This window comes from Oncorhynchus keta, chromosome 10 (assembly GCF_023373465.1).
Source record: "Oncorhynchus keta strain PuntledgeMale-10-30-2019 chromosome 10, Oket_V2, whole genome shotgun sequence".
Lineage (NCBI taxonomy): Eukaryota > Metazoa > Chordata > Actinopteri > Salmoniformes > Salmonidae > Oncorhynchus > Oncorhynchus keta.
This window is the reverse complement of record NC_068430.1, coordinates 53091003-53114119: the sequence shown is the minus strand read 5'-3', so window position 1 is coordinate 53114119 and position 23117 is coordinate 53091003. Positions and strand designations below refer to the sequence as shown.

At 42.4% G+C, this 23117-nt stretch overlaps 1 protein-coding gene across 1 annotated transcript in view; it reads right to left on the bottom strand.

Moving 5' to 3' along the window:
* LOC118388950 (ral GTPase-activating protein subunit beta) overlaps nucleotides 1-22861 on the bottom strand; it is an 84285-nt gene extending 61424 nt beyond the window's left edge. The window contains 3 exon segments of the mRNA XM_052527267.1: nucleotides 8325-8527; nucleotides 17065-17278; nucleotides 22696-22861. Of these exon segments, the coding sequence (XP_052383227.1) occupies nucleotides 8325-8527; nucleotides 17065-17241 (380 nt within the window). The 5' untranslated portion in view covers nucleotides 17242-17278; nucleotides 22696-22861.
* Nucleotides 22862-23117: the final 256 nt, after the last annotated feature.

Here is a 23117-nt window from a genome sequence, read left to right as displayed (position 1 = left end):
GGATTCACGTGAGGCTAAGATTTCAAGACTAAAGGCTGGCTTATACTATAGGTGTGTTTGTAAATTTAATCTGGAGTGCCAGAGTGTGCTCTGGGCATTCGTAAACTGAAGAGGGTTGTCAGATTGTCTGTTTGTAAATTCAGAGTGTTCCGCTCTCGGAGCGTTCAGAGTGCACACTGGACACTCTGGCCGAGGAGTAGCGTTGATCCAAGCGTTCTGACCTAACAGCAGCAGTCAAGCACCCAGGCTAACTGGCTAACTTTGGCTAGCTTGCTAGCTACTTCCAGACACAAATGAGAGAACAGCTCACTCTTACCATTTTACTTGCCCTAGCAGAACTGGTTAGGCTGTTATGTTATCCAGACCGTTGGGGACTGCAAATGTGCTGCTGGCAAAAATATAATTACACTTTTTTGCCAATGTTTACTGACACCGGCCATATTCAACGGGTGTTGAGCGTTCGTAAATTGGTCAGTTGTTCTGCACTCTAACCCAATCAGACAAGAGTGCTCTGAAATCGGGAGTAGATAGCCAGAGCGAATTTACCAGCTAGGTCTATTGACAGTTTTCGCAGTGACATCATAAACATTCTACTGAAATAGTTACTTGCATTGTAGAGTCTTTTGTTAAGGCATGTAGCTAGCTAGCTAAACAACGAATCATAATCCCAACTCATAACGTTACTACCCTGTATGAATCAGTAGGTAGCTAACCAACCAGGTTCAATGTCAGCTAGCTAAGATTAGGATAACTAGCAATGCAAATGGATCTGAGACATGAATATTGCTACACAGATTATACACGTAACGCTAGCCAGGCAGATAATATTAGCTAGCTAACAGTACACGAACTTGAAATGAAAATGAATGACAAAATTGGTAATATCTGAAAATGTAGCTAGCTAGACTCTTACCCTTATACATGGAAGGACGCTTCTCCCTCTCTGTCACGGATGCCATGGCTGCCTTAGTTGGAAGATGTAATCCAGATACAGGTGTTTCATAAAAACACCAGCCTTATGTGTGTTTTCTTTTAGACTCAGTCTGCATATTTGCAATCTAATGCCATAATTTTCTCCATCTCCTTATCTATCATACTCTAATTCCACTGATTTCAAAACTCGGTCCTCCAGAAAGTGGAGAGCAACACTTACGCAGTTCTACTACATAATATCTTTTTTTTTAAAGTTAGGATTACCAACACATACTGACCAGCTCATATTATTGAGATAAGCGTGCTACATGGCAGACTAATCCGAACACATATCATCTCTCGGCATGTCCAGCCCACTCATTATCTCAGCCAATCATGACTAACAGGAAGGTTGCTCACTTTTTCTATGGCTAAACCAACTAGGCTCATAATTTAACAATTGTATTGGTATTTACAGATGGCAAACAAGTTTGTTATTAAGGCACATGAAAGTTCACATGTTCAAAAAGGGATTTCTGCCAATAAAGACATTTTGATTAAAAAAAAACAAAAGTTTAGGTTCAAATGGCACTCCTGTGAAGTTGTGACAGGCGACATACGCCTAGTTTCCTGAAATGAGTCACATACTACTGTCCTTGGCATCCCTGATTTGTAAAGCGAAAGACGGAGGCATATTACATTACACACTTTTCAGCAGATAAAAGCTGCTATGAAAATGATTCTTAAGCACAATAGACAGGTACCAGCATGAGATAAAAGAGACTGTGCGTAAGTGACGTCCTCCCCCTTAGAGATGGCATAACAGTCCTGGTAAACTGTATAAATGTAGCGGCCTTGGCAGGCCGAGAAAGCGGCAAGGGGACCAAACAATTAAATCGGAATGGCCGATTAATTTGGGCCGATTTCAAGTTCAATTTTTGGACACCGACTTTGCCGATTTTTTAAATATATTTATATTTTTTCACCTTTATTCAATCTTTATTTAACTAGGCAAGTCGGTTAAGAACACATTCTTATTTTCAATGACGGCCTAGGAACGGTGGGTTAACTGCCTCGTTCAGGGGCAGAATTTTATCTTATCAGCTCGGGGGATACAATCTTGCAACCTTACAGTTAACTAGTCCTTGTGCACTCCACAAGGAGACTGCCTGTTACACGAATGCAGTAAGCCATGGTAAGTTGCTAGCTAGCATTAAACTTATCTTATAAAAAAATAATCATAATCACTAGTTAACTACACATGGTTTATGATATTACCAGATATTATCTAGCGTGTCCTGCGTTGCATATAATCTGACTGAGCATACAAGCGTCTAAGTATCTGACTGAGCGGTGGTAGGCAGAAGCAGGCGCGTAAACATTCATTCAAACAACACTTTCGTGCGTTTTGCCAGCAGCTCTTCGTTGTGCGTCAAGCATTGCGCTGTTTATGACTTCAAGCCTATCAACTCCCGAGATGAGGCTGGTGTAACCGAAGTGAAATGGCTAGCTAGTTAGCGTGCGCTAATAGCGTTTCAAACATCACTCGCTCTGAGCCTTGGGGTGGTTGTTCCCCTTGCTCTGCATGGGTAACGCTGCTTCGAGGGTGGCTTTTGTCGTTGTGTTCCTGGTTCGAGCCCAGGGAATACTGTTACACTGGCAATACTAAAGTGCCTATAAGAACATCCAATAGTCAAATATGAATGAAATTCAAATGGTATAGAGGGAAATAGTCCTATAATTCCTATAATAACTACACCCTAAAACTTATTTTCTGGGAATATTGAAGACTCATGTTAAAAGGAACCACCAGCTTTCATATGTTCTCATGTTCTGAGCAAGGAACTTAAACGTTAGCTTTCTTACATGGCACATATTGCACTTTTACTTTCTTCTCCAACACTTTGTTTTTGCATTATTTAAACCAAATGGTACACGTTTCATTATTTATTTGAGGCTAAATTGATTTTATTGATGTATTATATTAAGTTAAAATAAGTGTTCATTCAGTATTGTTGTAATTGTCATTATTACAAATAAATAACTAAAAATTGTCAGATTAATCGGTATTGGCTTTTTTGGTCCTCCAATAATCGGTATCGGTGTTGAAAAATCATAAATCGGTCGACCTCTAATTATGACCCTTCTCTTCATCCAAAAGATCCTACAAGGAGCATAGGACCATGGAAAACAGAATGTAGGGAGGAACAATCTGTATAGACACACCATTTCGCCACAAAAAAAAACTGCCCAAATATAAAAAAAGAGAACGTGCATGGTACTATGGGGGCCGGTACTCTTTTCCAAGAGTCATGGGTCTGTCTCTTTCCTTGCTTCGTTCACTAGGGTATGACGATAGCTGCAAGGATTGTAATGGCCAACCGGAAAAACACTGTTGTTTTGGGGTGGAAACTAGGAGAGGGGTAGGAGTAGCAACCGATAAACCCAAATAGAGAGGGTAGGGCAGAGGCACTGCACACCATCCTCCTCAACCGCAAGGGATCCACCCTAGGTTGGCCAACCCCTCTTACCTCCCCTTAAGAGTATTAGAGGGGCAGATCCTAGCTGTGGCGCAAAACTGCTTCCCTACAGGTTTGGCCTGGTTCAAGGGCTTAACCTGAGTCTTGGTAGACAACTGCGTCGCCGGGGACCTCAGTGCCCCAAGGCCAGTCTGTTGCCCCCTCCCAGCTGTGAGGCTGGGGCGAGATGCAGGAACCAACGGAATGCCACAGGGCCGGCAGTAGTTTAAAGCGTCGCCTTCTTTCTTACGCATGTTGGTGACTTTTGTCGAGTCGCCGTTGGCTATTGAACTGGTTTCTGTGTCACTGCAACCCTACTATCTGCCCCGTGAGATTATTTATTATCCGTCACAGAAACTGGAATCCATCTCCCTGACACACCCCAAAACAATTAGGGGATTTTAACAACTGTACTTTGGTCCTGAGCATGTAACACCAGTATGTGAAATGTCACACTAGGAAAAATAATACTCTTGATTTGTGTTATGGGGCAATACCAAATGTTTTCTCTGACACCACCAGACCTCCCCTGGGGACATCAGACCACAATATTGTCCTCCGGCCAACCTACTGTCAGCTCCTGGAGAGGGAGAAACCTACAGTTAAAACTGTCCAGATCTGGAACGACAATAGTATCACTCGTCTCCAAGGGTGTTTTGACTGTACTATGGTGGGAGGTATTCGAGGACAGCAGCTCTGATCACAGATGTTTTTTCAGACTATGTAAACTTGTGTTGTGTCAGTTGTACCTACTAAAATCTGTAAAATCTTCCCTAACAATAACCCTTCGGTATCAGAAAAATCTAAAATCACTACTTAATAGGAAGAAGGCAGTTTCTGTTGAGGGTAATAGACTAATGAACTGACTTTTCGTCTCAAGATTTGAATCCGATGACTGCGTCAGAGGTAAAACAAATAGAAGCATCATTACAAAATGTTTGAGAGGGTTGTTGTTAAACAGGCTGATGTTTTGAAGTTGTTTAAGGAAAGTGACGCACACAAAATCCCAGGCTCAGACAAAATAAGTGGACATGTGTTAAAGCACTGTGCTGAACAATTGGCTGGTGTTTTTAACCGACATTTTCCAATCCTCTCTCGACCAACAACATGCCAGTTTTGTGGAAAAACTCAATAGTTAAACCCATTCCTAAAGCATCTAATCCATCTGTGGTGAATGACTACCGGCCTGTCACTTTGACATCCTTAGTAATGAAATGCTTTGAGAAAATTGCGCCACCCAGAATCTCCTCGACCCGTTTCATTTTGCTCATCCGAAGACTTGATGATGCCATTCTTACTCTCCTCGACATGGTCTATAAACATCTAGAGGGTCAGGGTTCTGTTTGTTGACTTTTCTTCTGCATTGAACACAATCCAGCCTTACATTCTGACACAGAGAATCATACGGGACTTCTCCTTAGATAGGGGCTGTTTTTGTGGGTGTTGGACTTTATGAGCCAGAGGTCACAGTGGGTCAAAGTAGGTCCCCACGTGCCAGACATACGCACCATCAACACAGGCTCTCCTAAAGGATGTGTTTTGTCCCCACTCCTGTACACTAATAGTTGTACTAGTTCCTGTCCTGACAAACACCTCGTTACGTTTGCTGATGAAACTGCTTAGATCAGCCTGTTGCATGATAATGAGGAACACTATGGCCTGGTCCTAAATTACGACTTTGTAGAGTGGTGTGACGAATCACACTTGGTTCTCAATAACAACAAGACAAAAAAGATGTAGGTGCTTTACACTTCCTATGCACCTCTGATAGATGTTGCAGGTCAGAACATTGAGATTGTAAAGAAATAGAAATATCTGGGTGTCCTCTTGGACAATAAGCTTCAGTGGATGTACAGACCTGATCTTCAAAAAGAGTCAACAGAGAATCTACTTTCTCAAAAAGCTGGGATCTTTTAATGTTGACTGTACTTTACTGACTCTGTTTAACAAATCTTTCATTGAGAGTATTAACTTTTTGTATTGTTTGTTGGTATGGCAAAGCCACTGTCAGCCTGAGAAATATGCTGAGAAGGATTATCACCAAGGCAAGCAAGGTACATAGAGTCAAACAGATAGGCAGGCCTGGACGAGATCTTTAAGGTCAGGGCCCTCCGCAAGGCTCACTAAATAATTTTAGACCCAAGCAAATACTCCCCTCTGGGTGCAGAGTATAGGGCACCCCTCGGCAGGAAAAACAGAACTAGACAATCATTTGTGCCATGTGTCACATCCCTCCTAAATAGCTCAGGCTAAATGTTCCTATCGACCCAGTAGGCTAGTCTCATTTTATTGGTATGTAACTGTTATGAAAGTTGTATTGTCAATTTGTTTTGTATTTAAAACGCCACTTTAAACATGTACATGACACTGCAACAACATTTCCCCAATGGGGACAATAAAGTCAGTAAAGTACGAAATGAAATAGAACCCAGTAGAAAATGGGTAATTTCATAGCGAACTGAAGCTTTGTATCCCGTCGTAATAGTAGACAGCCCTTAGGGAGTAACTGTGCTTGCGTGTCGATTCTCCGCTATGAGAAAGAGCTGTCCACAAGCCTGATGACTCGCACTCAACCGATGTAGTGGGGTTGCACCCCCTATTGGCGTCAAAGAGAGACACTTTGATCGAAATATCATGGCCCTGTGCCCTTGCATTTCTGGAGACACAGTGCTGTTAGGCATGGAGTGGGGACATGCTTGTTGGCTTATCACAAGCCGGTACTCTGTAAAACTTAACACTCGCGGGGCTTGTTGGAGACCTGCATGAGCAAGTTAGATTCCCATTGCAGGGCCATAATACCTCAGAGGGACAAGCATTGCTTAACCGAGTTATGCGTGTGCTTGTCGACACTTAGCTGTGAGGCATTTGGTGTTAGTCTTCACTAGGGATGCAACGGTACTTTAATTTAAGAAAAGTGTGCGTTTGTATGACTGTCATCACCAACTACTTTGCAGACAGAGTTCAGTGTGTCAAATGGGAGGGCCTGTTGTCCGGACCTCTGGCAGTCTCTATGGGGGTACCACCGGGTTCAATTCTCAGGCCGACTCTTTTCTCTGTATATATATCAATGATGTCGCTCTTGCTGCGGGTGATTCCCTGATCCACCTCTACGCAGACGACACCATTCTGTATCTGGCCCTTCTTAGGACACTGTGTGAACTAACTTCCAAACAAGCTTCAATGCCATACAACACTCCTTCCGTTGCCTCCAACTGCTCTTAAACGCTAGTAAAAACCAAACGCATGCTTTTCAACCGTTCGCTGCCGGCACGACTAGCATCACTACCCTGGACGGTTCTGACCTATAACATGTGGACAACGACAAATACCTACCTCTCCTTCCAGACTCATATTAAACATCTCCAATCCAAAATCAAATCTAGAATCAGCTTTCTATTTCCCGACAAAGCCTCCTTCCCTCACGCCGCCAAAAACCTACCCTAGTAAAACTTACTATCCTACCGATCCTCGACTTCGGCAATGTCATCAACAAAATAGCTTTCAATACTCTACTCAGCAACTGGATGCAGTATATCACAGTGCCATCCGTTTTGTTACCAAAGCCCCTTATGTCACCCACCACTGCGACCTGTAGCTCTAGTCGGCTGGCCCTCACTCCATATTCGTCGCCAGACCCACTGGCTCCAGGTCATCTATAAATCTATGCTAGGTAAAGCTCTGCCTTATCTCAGCTCACTGGTCACGATAATACCCACCCGTAGCACGCGCTCCAGCAGGTATATCTCACTTGTCATCCCCAAAGCAAACACCTCTTTGGCCGCCTTTCCTTCCAGTTCTCTGCTGCCAGTGACTGGAACGAATTGCAAAAATCGCTAAAGCTGGAGAATTAAATTTCCCTCACCAACTTTAAATATCAGCTATCTGAGCAGCTAACCGATTGCTGCAGCTGTACATAGCCCATCTGTAAATAGTCTACCCAATCTACCTACCTCATCCCCATATTGTTTTTATTTACTTTTCTGCTCTTTTGCACACCAGTATCTCTACTTGCACATAATCATCTGCTCATTTATCACTCCAGTGTTAATCTGCTAAATTGTAATCACCTCACTACTATGGCCTATTTATTGCTTACCTCCTCACACCATTTGCACACACTGTATATAGACTTTTTTCTATTGTGTTATTGACTGTACGCTTGTTTATTCCATGTGTAACTCTGCACTGTTGTTTGTGTCACACTACTTTGCTTTATCTTGGCCAGGTCGCAGTTGCAAATGAGAACTTGTTCTCAACTAGCCTACCTGTTTAAATAAAGGTCAAATAAAAATAAAATGAGAGAAGCAAGCTGGCCAGTAATAGCTGGCTTTTCAGCATTGCTACGAATTAGCCTTGACAGGCGTGAGCTTGCTCATTAGATGCCTTCCGGCTAATGCCTAGCTGAATTGAGCACTGTGTATGAATATTATAGCTGTGCGGCTAGGAAAGGCGTTAGCTAGCTAGAAACGACCTTGAGGCTTAGGGTAAGCTATAGCTTGCACAGTGCTCGCCAAAGGGAACAGCATGGGTGCGTTGTTAGAATTCATGATGAAAATCTCCCAATGACCATAATGCCGCAAGCCCAAACCGTTAAGTCTTGTCAACACAAACGAGTGAACGTAAGTTGCACTAAACAAGAGAAGGGAGCTAGTAATACTACAGTCTGGGCAGGCAGGGAACTTCTTCCGGTTACTACTCAACCTCTCAACAGGGTCTGAAGACCTATGCTCAGCAGCGAGATTCTTCACGGTTCATTTGTGGGCAGGAAAACAGGTATCCAGTCTAAATGAGGAGAGCTAGAATAGCAATACTCTTTGTGAGGAAGATGCACACAATTACAATTAGCACACAATTAGCGTCTAGCCAGAGCGTAGGCACACAGTTAGCTTGTACCTGGGCAGGAAGAGGTTGTGGAGGTGTTTGAGGATGGTCTGCACGTAGAGGTTGGGCTCCTTGGCGATTGGCTGGGGGATGGAGTCGCGCGGAGCAACCAGCGCCATGATCCAGTCCGTGTAGACGTCCACGCACAGCTTAACCGTGTCCCCGTCCAAAGGCAGGGTTAGGCCGTAGCACAGCACCTCCATTGTCCACTTCACCTGTCAATCACATCACACCAAGAACTCTGCCGTTAGAAAGAGATATTCCGCATTGGACTGCTGCAAGCTAGACAGTCAGATATCAGTCATTGTCAGAATACTTGGGGAAAGGGTGAATGACTTAACACTTGAAAGATGAGCACAATATGATGAACTATTGCTGCATTGAGGTAAACAATTTTCTTTAGGCTGAATTATGCTGATTGTAGTGAAATTAACTTAATTTCAAACACAGTGATGGTTCATCCACATGAGTGACCGTGACTATATGTAGTATTCTAAACCTAGAGTGTGGATCAAGGCTACTTTCAAAAATGAATTCAAATCATTCAGAAATGTAGGTGAACTAGGCCTATTGCCTGGTGGAACCAGCCTGATTGCAGTGTTCACCATTCTGTCATGTCATGTCTCAAAACACAGCAATCAGGGTGGTTCTGCCAAGCTAGGTGACCTACCCCTTTATAAACTGCAGTGTTCTACACTAACTGTTTCAGTTAGTGGCACCAGCAGATGATTTGGTCACACTAAAAATTGATAATGACCTGGCCTTTATTCCCATAATGGGCCTGCATTCCATACAGAACCAGGAGAATAATGACTAGCCATCTTTTAAATTAGCATGTCCTTGTGTTCTTACATTGATTTGGAAAGATTTACTGTAACAGCAAAAGAAGAGACATAAATAAAGTGTGAAATGCAAAATCCGCTAGAGTGCAGAATCTAAACGATACTTGATACCAAAACTAAATCAAAGCAAAAAAAAAAAAAGAATTTTTTTAGGTTTTCGCTTTCAAAAACATACTAATAGAAAAACAACCAAATTGGATGTTCTAAGTTCACAACAATGCTTAAAACCACACAAAAAAAAGGGGACCATTTAAAAATTTTACCAACTACAGTGAATGATGCGTGCATAATTACAATAGCAGGTGATTTTCATCTTTCATTTACGGGCCAGGCAAGTAGCCTATGCGGGGTTCATACTCACAAGTCAAATTCGAGGACTTAACTGTAATTTTCAAGGACCTACTTTCTATATTTAAATTGTTGTCATAGCCTATAGAAGACATATTTTAAAAAATAATTTTAAAAATAAAATACACATTTAAAAGTTAAATTTAAATTGCAGAAAATCTACAGTGGTTCCTCCTTTAAAAGTTGTGTCATACTGCATCACACCTTGCGGGCTGCAACAGCTTTCTGTGGCACGCTATTTATTTGTCAGCCATTTCTTCTGTTAGTGCTAGTTTGACCACTAGAGGGCATCTTTGAGAAGCATTTGTCTTCCATATTGGCATTACCAGAGAATTTAAAACCTTTTTTGTAATAATGATTTTATGAAATTTGTCTTAATTCATTTGATTAATATATTATGGTGTTTCTATTCTGAGAAAAACTCAAAATGAAATGGAAAATACGGCGCTGTACAACGTGACTATAAGGGGTAGGATACAGCATAAGAGGATTGGAAGATTCTAAATTAATATCTAAGGGGCATTACATTTCCAAACCCTAATTGTAGTGTAGCTGAACCTTCAGTTGAACGTACTTGGTCATTGACTTCTACTTCTCCACCGGAAGTTGATGCTGTTGCTATGCAACCTCTTGCTAGCATAACACATTTCTATTGGGTGTGTTCTTAAATTCAAATCGGGAGTGCCTGCGCTCACAAACTCAGAGCGTTTTCAGATTGCTCTCGGAGCACACACCGGACAATCGGGCAGAGGAGTAGGGTTGATTTGAGCGTTCTGGCCTTACAATGGCAGTCAAGCACAAAAACTAACGTTGGCTAGCTTGCTAGCTACTTCCAGGCACAAATGAGACCACTCGCCCTAGCAGAGCTGGTTAGGCAGTTTGTGTTCACAATTAGTCACCTACGCTCTAGTTCTGCTGGAAACAATTTAATTTGGGTTTTTTTGCAGGACGTTTACTGACACCAGCCATATTCAACCGGTGTCGAGCGCTCATAAATTCATTTTTCTGCGCTCTGATACACTCAGACGAGAGTAGTCTGAAATCGGTGTAGATAGCCAGAGCGAACTTAAGAAAGCATCCGCTTGTCCATTGAGAACGCACAACGACTATACCATTTACAGTTGAAGTCAGAAGTTTACATACCATTTAGGTTGGAGTCAAAAACTCGTTTTTCAACAACTCGACAAATTTCTTGTTAACAAACTATATATTTGGCAAGTCGGTTAGGACCACTACTTTGTTTATGACACATGTAATTTTGCCAACAATTGTTTACAGACAGATTATTTCACTGTATCAGAAGATTACATACACTAAGTTGACTGTGCCTTTAAACAGTTTGGAAAATTCCAGAAAATTATGTCATGGCCTGAGAAGCTTCTGATAGGCTACTTGACATCCTTTGAGGCTACTTGAAATCCTTTGAGTCAATTGGAGGTGCACCTGTGGATGCATTTCAAGGCCTTCAACCTAGTGCCTCTTTTCTGGAGGAAACAGGTACAAAAGTATCTATATCCACAGTAAAACAAGTCCTATATCAACATAACCTGAAAAGCCACTCAGCAAGGAATAAGCCTCTGCTCCAAAACCGCCATAAAAAAAATCCAGACAACGGTTTGCAACTGCACAAGGGAACAAAGATTTAACTTTTTGGAGAAATATCCTCTGGTTTGATGAAACAAAAATATAACTGTTTGGCCATAATGACCATCTTTATATTTTGAGGAACAGGGGGTGATGCTTGCAAACCGAAGAACACCATCCCAACCGTGAAGCACAGGGATGCAGCATCCTGATGTGGGTGTGCTTTGCTGCAGGAGGGACTTGTGGACTTCACAAAATAGATGGCATCAATGAGAGAGGAAAATTACGTTAATATATTGAAGCAACATCTCAAGACATCAGTCGGGAAAGTAAAGCTTGGTTGCAAATGGGTCTTCCAAATGGACAATGACCCCAAGCATACTTCCAAAGTTGTGGCAAAATTGGAGTGGCCATCACAAAGACCTGACCTCAAGCCCATAGAGCATTTGTGGGCAGAACTGAAAAAGCGTGTGCGAGCAAGGAGGCCTCCAAACCTGACTCAGTTACACCAGCTCTGTCAGGTGGAATGGGCCAAAATTCACCCAAATTATTGTGGGAAGCTTGTGGAAGGCTACCCGAAACATTTGACCCAAGTTAAACAATTTAAAGGCAATATTACCAAATACTAATTGAATTTGTAAACTTCTGACCCACTGAGAATGTGATGAAAGAAAATAAAATCTGAAATTAATTCTCTACTATTATTCTGACATTTTACATTCTTAAAATAAAGTGCTGATCCTAACTGACCTAAGACAGGGAAATGTTACTCACATTTACATTTACATTTAAGTCATTTAGCAGACGCTCTTATCCAGAGCGACTTACAAATTGGTGCATTACCTTATGACATCCAGTGGAACTACTGTCTATACACACCATCCTATATAACTACTGTCTATACTGTCTATACACACCATCCTATATAACTACTGTCTATACACACCATCCTATATAACTACTGTCTATACACACCATCCTATATAACTACTGTCTATACACACCATCCTATATAACTACTGTCTATACACACCATCCTATATAACTACTGTCTATACACACCATCCTATATAACTACTGTCCATACACACCGTCCTATATAACTACTGTATATACACACCATCCATATAACTTGTCTATACACACCATCCTATATAACTACTGTCTATACACACCATCCTATATAACTACTGTCCATACACACCATCCTATATAACTACTGTCTATACACACCATCCTATATAACTACTGTCTATACACACCATCCTATATAACTACTGTCTATACACACCATCCTATATAACTACTGTCCATACACACCATCCTATATAACTACTGTCTATACACACCATCCTATATAACTACTGTCTATACACACCATCCTATATAACTACTGTCTATACACACCATCCTATATAACTTGTCTATACACACCATCCATATAACTTGTCTATACACACCATCCTATATAACTACTGTCTATACACACCGTCCTATATAACTACTGTCTATACACACCATCCTATATAACTACTGTCCATACACACCATCCTATATAACTACTGTCTATACACACCATCCTATATAACTACTGTCTATACACACCATCCTATATAACTACTGTCTATACACACCATCCTATATAACTACTGCTGTACACACCTTTTCTATTCATATACTGTCTATACACATCATTATACACAGAGTGAAAATAACAGACTGACCAGGTGAAAGCTATGAACCCTTATTAAAGTCACTTGCAACAATCTCCCTTCACTTAGAGTTGAATATAATTGCCGGCATGGTATAACAACATACCAGTGAACATTAAATGTCAGGAATTGTGAAAATGTATTTGGCTAAGGTGTATGTAAACTTCCGACTTCAACTGTGTGTGTGTATATATACACAGTGGGGCAAAAAAGTATTTAGTCAGCCACCAATTGTGCAAGTTCTCCCACTTTAAAATATGAGAGAGGCCTGTAATTTATCATAGGTACATTTCAACTATGACAGACAAAATGATGAAAAAAATACAGAAAATCACATTTATGAATTTATTTGCAAATTATGGTGGAAAATAAATATTTGGTCAATAACAAAAGTTTGTCAATACTTTGTTATATACCCTTTGTTGGCAATGACAGAGGTCAAATGTTTTCTGTAAGTCTTCACAAGGTTTTCACACACTGTTGCTGGTATTTTGCCCCATTCCTCCATGCAGATCTCCTCAAGAGCAGTGATGTTCTGGGGCTGTTGCTGGGCAACACGGACTTTCAACTCCCTCCAAAGATTTTCTATGGGGTTGAGATCTGGAGACTGGCTCGGCCATTCCAGGACCTTAAAATGCTTCTTACAAAGCCACTCCTTCGCTGCCCGGGCGGTGTGTTTGGGATCATTATTATGCTGAAAGACCCAGCCACGTTTCATCTTCAATGCCCTTGCTGATGGAAGGAGGTTTTCACTCAAAATCTCACAATACATGGCCCCATTCATTCTTTCCTTTACACGGATCAGTCGTCCTGCTCCCTTTGCAGAAAAACAGCCCCAAAGCATGATGTTTCCACCCCCATGCTTCATAGTAGGTATGGTGTTCTTTGGATGCAACACAGAATTCTTTGTCCTCCAAACACGACGAGTTGAGTTTTTACCAAAAAGTTATATTTTGGTTTCATCTGACATTCTCCCAATCTTCTTCTGGATCATCCAAATGCTCTCTAGCAAACTTCAGACGGGTCTGGACATGTACTGGCTTAAGCAGGGGGACACGTCTGGCACTGCAGGATTTGAGTCCCTGGCGGCGTAGTGTGTTACTGATGGCTTTGTTACTTTGGTCACAGCTCTCTGCAGGTCATTCACTAGGTCCCCCCCGTGTGGCTCTGGGATTTTTGCTCACCGTTCTTGTGATAATTGACCCCACGGGGTAAGATCTTGCCCCAGACCGAGGGAAATTATCAGTGGTCTTGTATGTCTTCCATTTCCTAATAATTGCTCCCACAGTTGATTTCTTCAAACCAAGCTGCTTACCTATTGCAGATTCAGTCTTCCCAGCCTGGTGCAGGTCTACAATTTTGTTTCTGGTGTCCTTTGACAGCTCTTTGGTCTTGGCCATAGTGGAGTTTGGAGTGTGACTGTTTGAGGTTGTGGACAGGTGTCTTTTATACTGATAACAAGTTCAAACATGTGCCATTAATACAGGTAACGAGTGGAGGACAGAGGAGCCTCTTAAAGAAGGTCTGTGAGAGCCAGAAATCTTGCTTGTTTGTAGGTGACAAATACTTATTTTCCACCATAATTTGCAAATAAATTCATTAAAAATCCTACAATGTGATTTTCTGGATTTTTTTTCTCATTTAGTCTGTCATAGTTGAAGTGTACCTATGATGAAAATTACAGGCCTCTCATCTTTTTAAGTGGAAGAACTTGCACAGTTGGTGGCTGACTAAAAACTTTTTTGCCCCACTGTATATATCTGGTCAAAAGTTTTAGAACAACTACTCATTCAAGGGTTTTTCTTTATTTTTATTATTTCCTACATTGTGGAATAATCGTGAAGATGTCAAAACTATTAAATAACACATATGGAATTCTGTAGTAACAAAGTGTTAAACAAATCAAAATATATTTTATATTCTTCAAAATAGCGACCCTTTGACTTGATGACAGCTTTGTACACTCTTGGCAAACAGCTTCAACCACTACTCATGAGGAGGTCACCTGGAATGCATTTCAATTAACAGGCGGGCCTTGTTAAGTTCATTTGTGGAATTTCTTTCCTTCTTAAAGTGTTTGAGCCAATTGGGTTGTATCAAGGTAGGGGTGGTATACAGAAGATAGGGCTATTTGGTAAAAGACCAAGTCCATATTATGCAGGAACAGCTCAAATAAGCAAAGATAAACGACTGTCAATCATTACTTTAAGACATGAAGGTCAGTCAATACAGAACATTAAGAACTTTTAAAGTTTCTTCAAGTGCAGTCACAAAAACCATCAAGCGCTATGATGAAACTGGCTCTCATGAGGACCACAACAGGAAAGGAAGACCCAGAGTTACCTCTGCTGCAGAGGAGAAGTTTATTAGAGTTACCTCAGAAATTGCAGCCTAAATAAATGCTTCAGAGTTCAAGTAACAGACATCTCAAGATCAACTATTCAGAGGAAACTGCGTGAATCAGGCCTTCATGGTAAAATTGCTGCAAGAAACCACTACTGACAAGGACACCAATAAGAAGTGACTTGCTTGGCCAAGAAACATGAGCAATGGATGAGCAATGGACATTAGGCCGGGGAACATCTGTCCTTTGGTCTGATGAGTCCAAATTTGAGATTTTTGGTTCCACCGCTGTCTTTGTGAGACGCAGAGTAGGTGAACGGAGGATCTCCGCATGTGTGGTTCCCACCGTGAAGCATGGAAGAGGAGGTGTGATGGTGACACCGTCTGACATATTTTGAATTCAAGATACACTTAACCAGCATGGCTACCACAGCATTCTGTAGCGATACACCATCCCATCTGCTTTGCACTTAGAGGGACGATCATTTGTTTTTCACCAGGACAATGACCCAAAACACACCTCCAGGCTGTATAAGGGCTATTTGACCAAAGGGAGTAATGGAGTGCTGCATCAGATGACCTGGACTCCACAATCATCAGACCTCAACCCAATTAAGATTGTTTGAGATGAGTTGGACCGCAGAGTAAAGGAAAAGCAGCAAACAAGTGCTCAGCATGTGGGAACTCTTTCAAGACTGTTGGAAAAGCATTCCAGGTAAAGCTGATTGAGAGAATGCAAAGAATATGCAAAGCTGTCATCAAGGCAAAGGGTGGCTATATATTTTTGATTTGTAAAACAATTTTTTGGTATCTACATTCCATGTGTCATTTCATTGTTGATGACTTCACTATTATTGTAAAATGTAGAAAATTGTCAAAATAAAGAAAAACCCTTGAATGAGTGTCAACTTTTGAATGGTACTATATAAATAAGTGCATGACGAGACTTATCTGGCAAACTAAAATTAGCAGGAAAGAGAAGGGAATTAAGGCCATGCGTACATTCTTTGGCAGATGGCTTACATTTTCCTTTGCCTATTACAAACAGGCCTGATCTGGCTGCTGAGACTGGACAGGGGGTGAGCTCAAAGAGACGTTTTCCACTGGGGTGGAGAAACACTGTCACTATAAAGCAGCAGGGGGTCGAATGCCCCGGGGATATACTCAGGAAATCCTGTTATGTTATCAAGCAAGCCCAGAGGCCTGGGGGTATCCGAGCTACAAGGCAAACATGATGGGGAAGTGAGCAGCACATTTTCCACAGACAAAAGGGGGTGAAAAATGCTATTTTTCACCCAGCAGCAATCAGAGAGAAGAGATTTGAAAACACAACATAATTTAGAGAGGGAGGTGGTGGTGTGTTTTTCAATCAAACACAGTAGAAAAAATATATAATAATATTTCAATTTCCAGGATGTAGCCTTAGTCCAAATGTTAAGGTGACCATTCAGCATCCTTGGTTTTCTAAAAACAAGGGACTGACAAAGCCTAGTCTGTGAAAGGTGTGTTGGATGTATCATGTAGCCTATGTTTTTGAGGAAATTATGCAGAACAATGTCAGAAGAACTTGGAGCTAAAGAGGGAAGAAACTTGTACTTCTCCATTCTAATGAGTGGCAATGAAGTGGAGCTTGACATTAGTATACCCTCCCCATACCTACAGCAAAGAATCAAGTAGGCCTAGTTGGGGAACTACCCTAGAAATCCAACATTCCAACTTCACTTTCAACCGACAGCTGTAGCTAGCTTATTCCCCTTGAACATAAAATGCGAGTTGGAATGTTGGATTTCTAGGGTAGTTCCCCCTAGATGGGCAAAGTCAAAAAAGTATTCACCCCGTATGGCTTACACATGCATCTACATATACACATCTGATTCAGCTATGCAAAATAATCTGGGTTGTTTTCAGCACAGTCTTGCCTACCTCTTTGTCGGTCTTGAGCATGCTATCGGTGGACGGGGTGCCCAGGGTCACCCCCAGAGGTCTAACCACTGCATTGGCCACGTCACGCCCCACCACCGGAGGGTACGAGTGAAGGACACTCAGGTGGCCTAGGTCGCTCTGCACCACCAGGTGCAGAGACCTCCATTCCGAATACATGGCAGTGGCTTTTGCTTCTACTGGGTCCAATTGTTACCTGTGTGTACAGAGGAGTGGAGTCAGCATATGCGTAAACAGAGTAGATGCATAGAGCCAGCCTGAAGTAGACTTATTCAAGTAACAACAAATGCCCATTACATATAAGGTGGACCCTGATGCTTGATATTCCCATAAGTTCATATTCAGTTTAACCTTTTCATGTAGCTTCAAAAGGCAAAATGTGAGAAAAGGCACATTTGAAGTAGACCCACGCTGTGAATACGACATTGAACAGAGAGAGAGAGCCTTGTCGTGTTATCGCCAGAATTATCTAAAAGGAATGCTAATATTAACAGAAAGGGCTTCACTGAGAGTGCCAAATGTACATTGCAAGTGCCAAATAGTGGACTGGGGACAGATACTGTTCAGGTGTACAACCGTAAAAGGTCATCTTGAAAAGCATAGAAGACATGCACAGCAACAACTTAGTGCACAGTTCTTTCTAGAGATAAGTTAGCTAGCTGAGCCTAACAACAAAATACAAGTAACATATTAGCTAGCCAGCCAAGTTGACTAAAGATTTTTTGACTCAAGGTTAGGCAAAACCAAATTATTGCTGGGTAACGTTAAATAAAAAAGGCAACCCTAAACCCATTGACAACTGCATGATAAACAGACAACAGGCCAGGATTCCATGAGCAACAGACACTTGCTGTTTTGCTATACTAGCTACACTAAAAATAAATAAAAATGCAAGAATTTCTAAGATTTTACTGAGTTGCAGTTCATAAAAGGAAATCAGTCAATTTAAATAAATTCAATAGGCCCTAATCTAAGATTTCACATGACTGGGCAGGGAGATGATCATGCTGTTTAATCAGTTTATTGATAGACCTTCCACCTGAGAGGTGTGGCATATCTTGGCAAAGGAGAAATGCTCACTAACAGGGATGTAAACAACTTTGTGCATCGTGAAATTATTCAGACCCCTTGACTTATTCCACATTTTTTTTACGTTACAGCATTATTCTAAAACGGATAAAATAATTGTTTTCCCCTCAATCTACACACAATACCCCATTATGAAGTGAAAACAGGTTTACGAAAATATTGCACACTTATAAAAATGTTAAAAGACTAATAACTTATTTACATAAGTATTCAGACCCTTTGCTATGAGACTTGAGCACAGGTGCATTCTGTTTCCATTGATCATCCTTGAGATGTTTCTACAAATGGATTCCAGTCCACCTGTGGAAAATTCAATTGATTGGACTTGATTTGAAAAAGGAACACACCTATCTATATAAGGTCCCATAGAGCATATAAGAGTAAACAATTGTAATCAGAAGATACTTTTAACATAAATATTGGCAGACACGAGGGGTATGTGGCAGGGTCTACAGTCAATCACGGACTAAAAAAGGAAAACCAGCACCGTCGCGGACCACGATGTCTTGCTCCCAGACAAACTAAACAAGATATTTTCTCGCTTTGAATACAACACAGTGCCACTGACACGGCCTGCTACCAAAACCTGCGGGCTCTCCTTCACTGCAACCAACGTGAGTAAAACATTAAACGTGTTAACCCTCGCAAGGCTGCCGGCCCAGACGGCATCCCCAGCCGCGTCCTCAGAGCATGCGCAGACCAGCTGGCTGGTGTGTTTACAGACATAGTCAATCAATCCTTATCCCAGTCTGCTGTTCCCACATGCTTCAAGAGGGCCACCATTGTTACTGTTCCCAAGAAAGCTAAGGTAACGGAGCTAAATGACTTCCGTCTCACTTCCGTCATCATGAAGTGCTTTGAGAGACTAGTCAAGGACCATATCACCTCCACCCTACCTGACACCCTAGACCCACTCCAATTTGCTTACCGCCCAAATAGGTCCACAGACGATGCAATCTCAACCACACTGCCCAAACCCATCTGGACAAGAGGAATACCTATGTGAGAAAGCTGTTCGACTACAGCTCGGCATTTAACACCATAGTGCCCTCCAAGCTCGACATCAAGCTCGAGACCCTGGGTCTCGACCCCGCCCTGTGCAACTGGGTACTGGACTTCCTGACGGGCCGCCCCCAGGTGGTGAGTGTAGGCAACAACATCTCCACCCCACTGATCCTCAACACTGGGGCCCCACAAGGGTGCGTTCTGAGCCCTCTCCTGTACTCCCTGTTCACCCACGACTGCGTGGCCATGCACGCCTCCAACTCAATCATCAAGTTTGCGGACGACACAACAGTGGTAGGTTTGATTACCAACAACGACGAGACGGCCTACAGGGAGGAGGTGAGGGCCCTCGGAGTGTGGTGTCAGGAAAATAACCTCACACTCAACATCAACAAAACTAAGGAGATGATTGTGGACTTCAGGAAACAGCAGAGGGAACACTCCCCTATCCACAGATGGAACAGTAGTGGAGAGGGTAGTAAGTTAAGTTCCTCGGCGTACACATCACAGACAAACTGAATTGGTCCACCCACACAGACAGCATCGTGAAGAAGGTGCAGCAGCGCCTCTTCAACCTCAGGAGGCTGAAGAAATTTGGCTTGTCACCAAAAGCACTCACAAACTTCTACAGATGCACAATCGAGAGCATCCTGTCGGGCTGTATCACCGCCTGGTACGGCAACTGCTCCGCCCACAACCGTAAGGCTCTCCAGAGGGTAGTGAGGTCTGCACAACGCATCACCGGGGACAAACTACCTGCCCTCCACGACACCTACACCACCCGATGTCACAGGAAGGCCATAAAGATCATCAAGGACAACAACCACACGAGCCACTGCCTGTTCACCCCGCTATCATCCAGAAGGCGAGGTCAGTACAGGTGCATCAAAGCGGGCACCGAGAGACTGAAAAACAGCTTCTATCTCAAGGCCATCACTGTTAAACAGCCATCACTGGGTCCCCCGTGTGGCGCAGTGGTCTTGGGCACTGGATCACGGCGCGACCGGGAGGTCCGTGGGGCGACGCAAAATTGGCCTAGCATCGTCTGGGTTAGGGAGGGTTTGACCGGTACGGCTATCATTTACATTACATTTAAGTCATTTAGCAGACGCTCTTATCCAGAGCGACTTACAAATTGGTGCATTCACCTTATGACATCCAGTGGAACAGCCACTTTACAATAGTGCATCTAAATCTTTTAAGGGGGGGGGTGAGAAGGATTACTTTATCCTATCCTAGGTATTCCTTAAAGAGGTGGGGTTTCAGGTGTCTCCGGAAGGTGGTGATTGACTCCGCTGTCCTGGCGTCGTGAGGGAGTGTGTTCCACCATTGGGGAGCCAGAGCAGCGAGCAGTTTTGACTGGGCTGAGCGGGAACTGTACTTCCTCAGTGGTAGGGAGGCGAGCAGGCCAGAGGTGGATGAACGCAGTGCCCTTGTTTGGGTGTAGGGCCTGATATCGTTGTTTCATCGCACACCTGTGACTCCCGTGGCTGGCCGGGCACAGTGCGCGCTAACCAAAGTAGCACGGTATTTCCTCCGTTGGAGTCGCGCTGTGTTGAGAAGCAGTGCGGCTTGGTTGGGTTGTGTTGTTTCGGAGAACGCATGGCTTTCGACCTTCGTCTCTCCCGAGCCCGTACGGGAGTTGTAGCGATGAGACAAGATAGTAATTACTAACAATTGGATACCACGAAATTGGGGCTAAATTATTTTTCTTTTTTTGAATAAATAAAAAACAGCCATCACTAACATTGAGTGGCTACTGACTCATCTCTGGCCACTTTAATAATGAAAAAAATGATTAAATAAATGTATCACTAGCCACTTTAAACAATGCCACTTTATATCGTGTTTACATACCCTACATTACTCATCTCATATGTATATACTGTACTCTATACCATCTACTGCATCTTGCCTATGCCGTTCGGCCATCGCTCATTCATATTTTTTATGTACATATTCTTATTCATTCCTTTACACTTGTGTGTTTAAGGTAGTTGTTGTGAAATTGTTAGGTTAGATGACTTGTTAGATATTACTGCATGGTCGGAAATAGGAGCACAAGAATTTCACTACACTCGCATTAACATCTGCTAACCATGTGTATGTGACAAATAAAATGTCATTTGATTTGAAGAATAAATGCTAATTAAATAATGCTGTCATTGAAAATGGTACACCCAATGTAGGCTACTGCCCATTTAAGAGCTAGAATTCATTTGGTACCCATGTTGTGATTCTCACCAATTATGTGTTTGTCCACTCACACTATTCATACTCCACAATCTAATAAACAGTTTAGGAAGCTCTCTTAGCCTATAGGAGATCCTGTGTAGCTCCATTGGTAGACCATGGAGCATGTGACGCCAGGGTTATAGGTTCATTTCCCACGGGGATCAGTTCGAAACTGTATGCACTCACTACTGTAATTTGATCTAGATTAGTCTGCTAAATTACTCATGGTTTTTAAAAACGTATAGATTACATATTGCAAACAAATAATCAGAACTAAAAACTCCACACATTGACAATCGCTAATCAATATCCAAAAACAGCAGACATTTTTTTCTACGAACCCGCACATCATCTTCTGTCTTGTGGCACCATCTAGTGCAGGGTTTCTCAAACTCAGTCCCCCCCCTGGATACAAGTTGATTGTTGCCCTAGCACTACACAGTTGATTTCAAATAATCAAAGCTTGATGATGAGTTGGTTATTTTGAATCAGCTGTGTAGTGCTAGAGCAACAACTAAGACGTGTACCCAGGGGGGGGCCTAGGACCGAGTTTGGGAAAATCCTGGTCTGGTGTGTGGTGCGGGATTAATGACAAGCGAACCTGGTGGGCTTTGTGTTCACAATGCCCAAAAAAAGGGAACTGGACCGCGGAATTGAAGCGAACCGAACTCAGTCCAACTTTCGGAATGGTCTCAGTTCGGTTCGCTTCGGGTGCTCTTAAAGGGTCGGAGTTCCGTTGCAGTGTTCATACTGAACAAAACATTAAGAGAACCGCACAGAGTTCACCAAATTTGTCTGAAAGGAATAACATGTGAAAACACCCTTAACCCGAACTAAGGGGAGGGACCTACCTGAATTTGTCTAATAGAAACTCGTTCTCTCTGCAAAACCCACATGTTTGGACTAATGATTAACGTTAGTTACACCCAAGTTAGCTAGCTGATGACATCTTCAACAGACGCGAGCTAGCTATATCTTCAATGGTACCAATGCATTTGGACATTTAGCTAAGTAGCCAAATTAGCGTTATGGCAGGTAAATAACAGTCGAAAATGAACATAATGCATGGCTAGCAATAGGCAAGTTACGCTGTCACAACCTGTACAACCAGCAAAGCGGGCTAGCAAGCAAGTTTCAGCCAGCGTTGTGTGAAGCAGTGTCTCACTGTTATTGAAGGCCGCACGGGCTAGCTGGAGCTAACTAACGGTAGCTAGTTGGCTAAGCTAATGAAAACAATAACACAACAGATCAACCGCAGCTGGCTGTGTGTTGGTATTTATTTACCTGTGTCGGAAGGAAATACTGTCATATCAACCTTCCGTTTCTCAGCAAACTGTAAACTAACGAGGATATTACAGAACCATCTTTGAAGAAAATTAATATCCAATGACAAGCATACATTCGACGTCAATCGTCGAATCGTCATCCGGTTGACGGCTAGCCTCAGTAGCTACTGGCAACTGAACATAGAGATAGATAGATAGAGGAATCATCCTTGGATATAACACATTTTAGCATGAAAATTGCCATTGCGGAATTCAATCATTTTAAAGTAATCAACTGGGTGGGGATTCCTAAGAGTTGGGAGCAGAGATAGTCTCAATGGCACTGCCCGTGCTGTCACAGACGCTATAATGCCACAGATACAAAGATACGTCCTCTATCTATTTCTATGCAACTGAACCAGAGATAGAATAAAAAGCGAG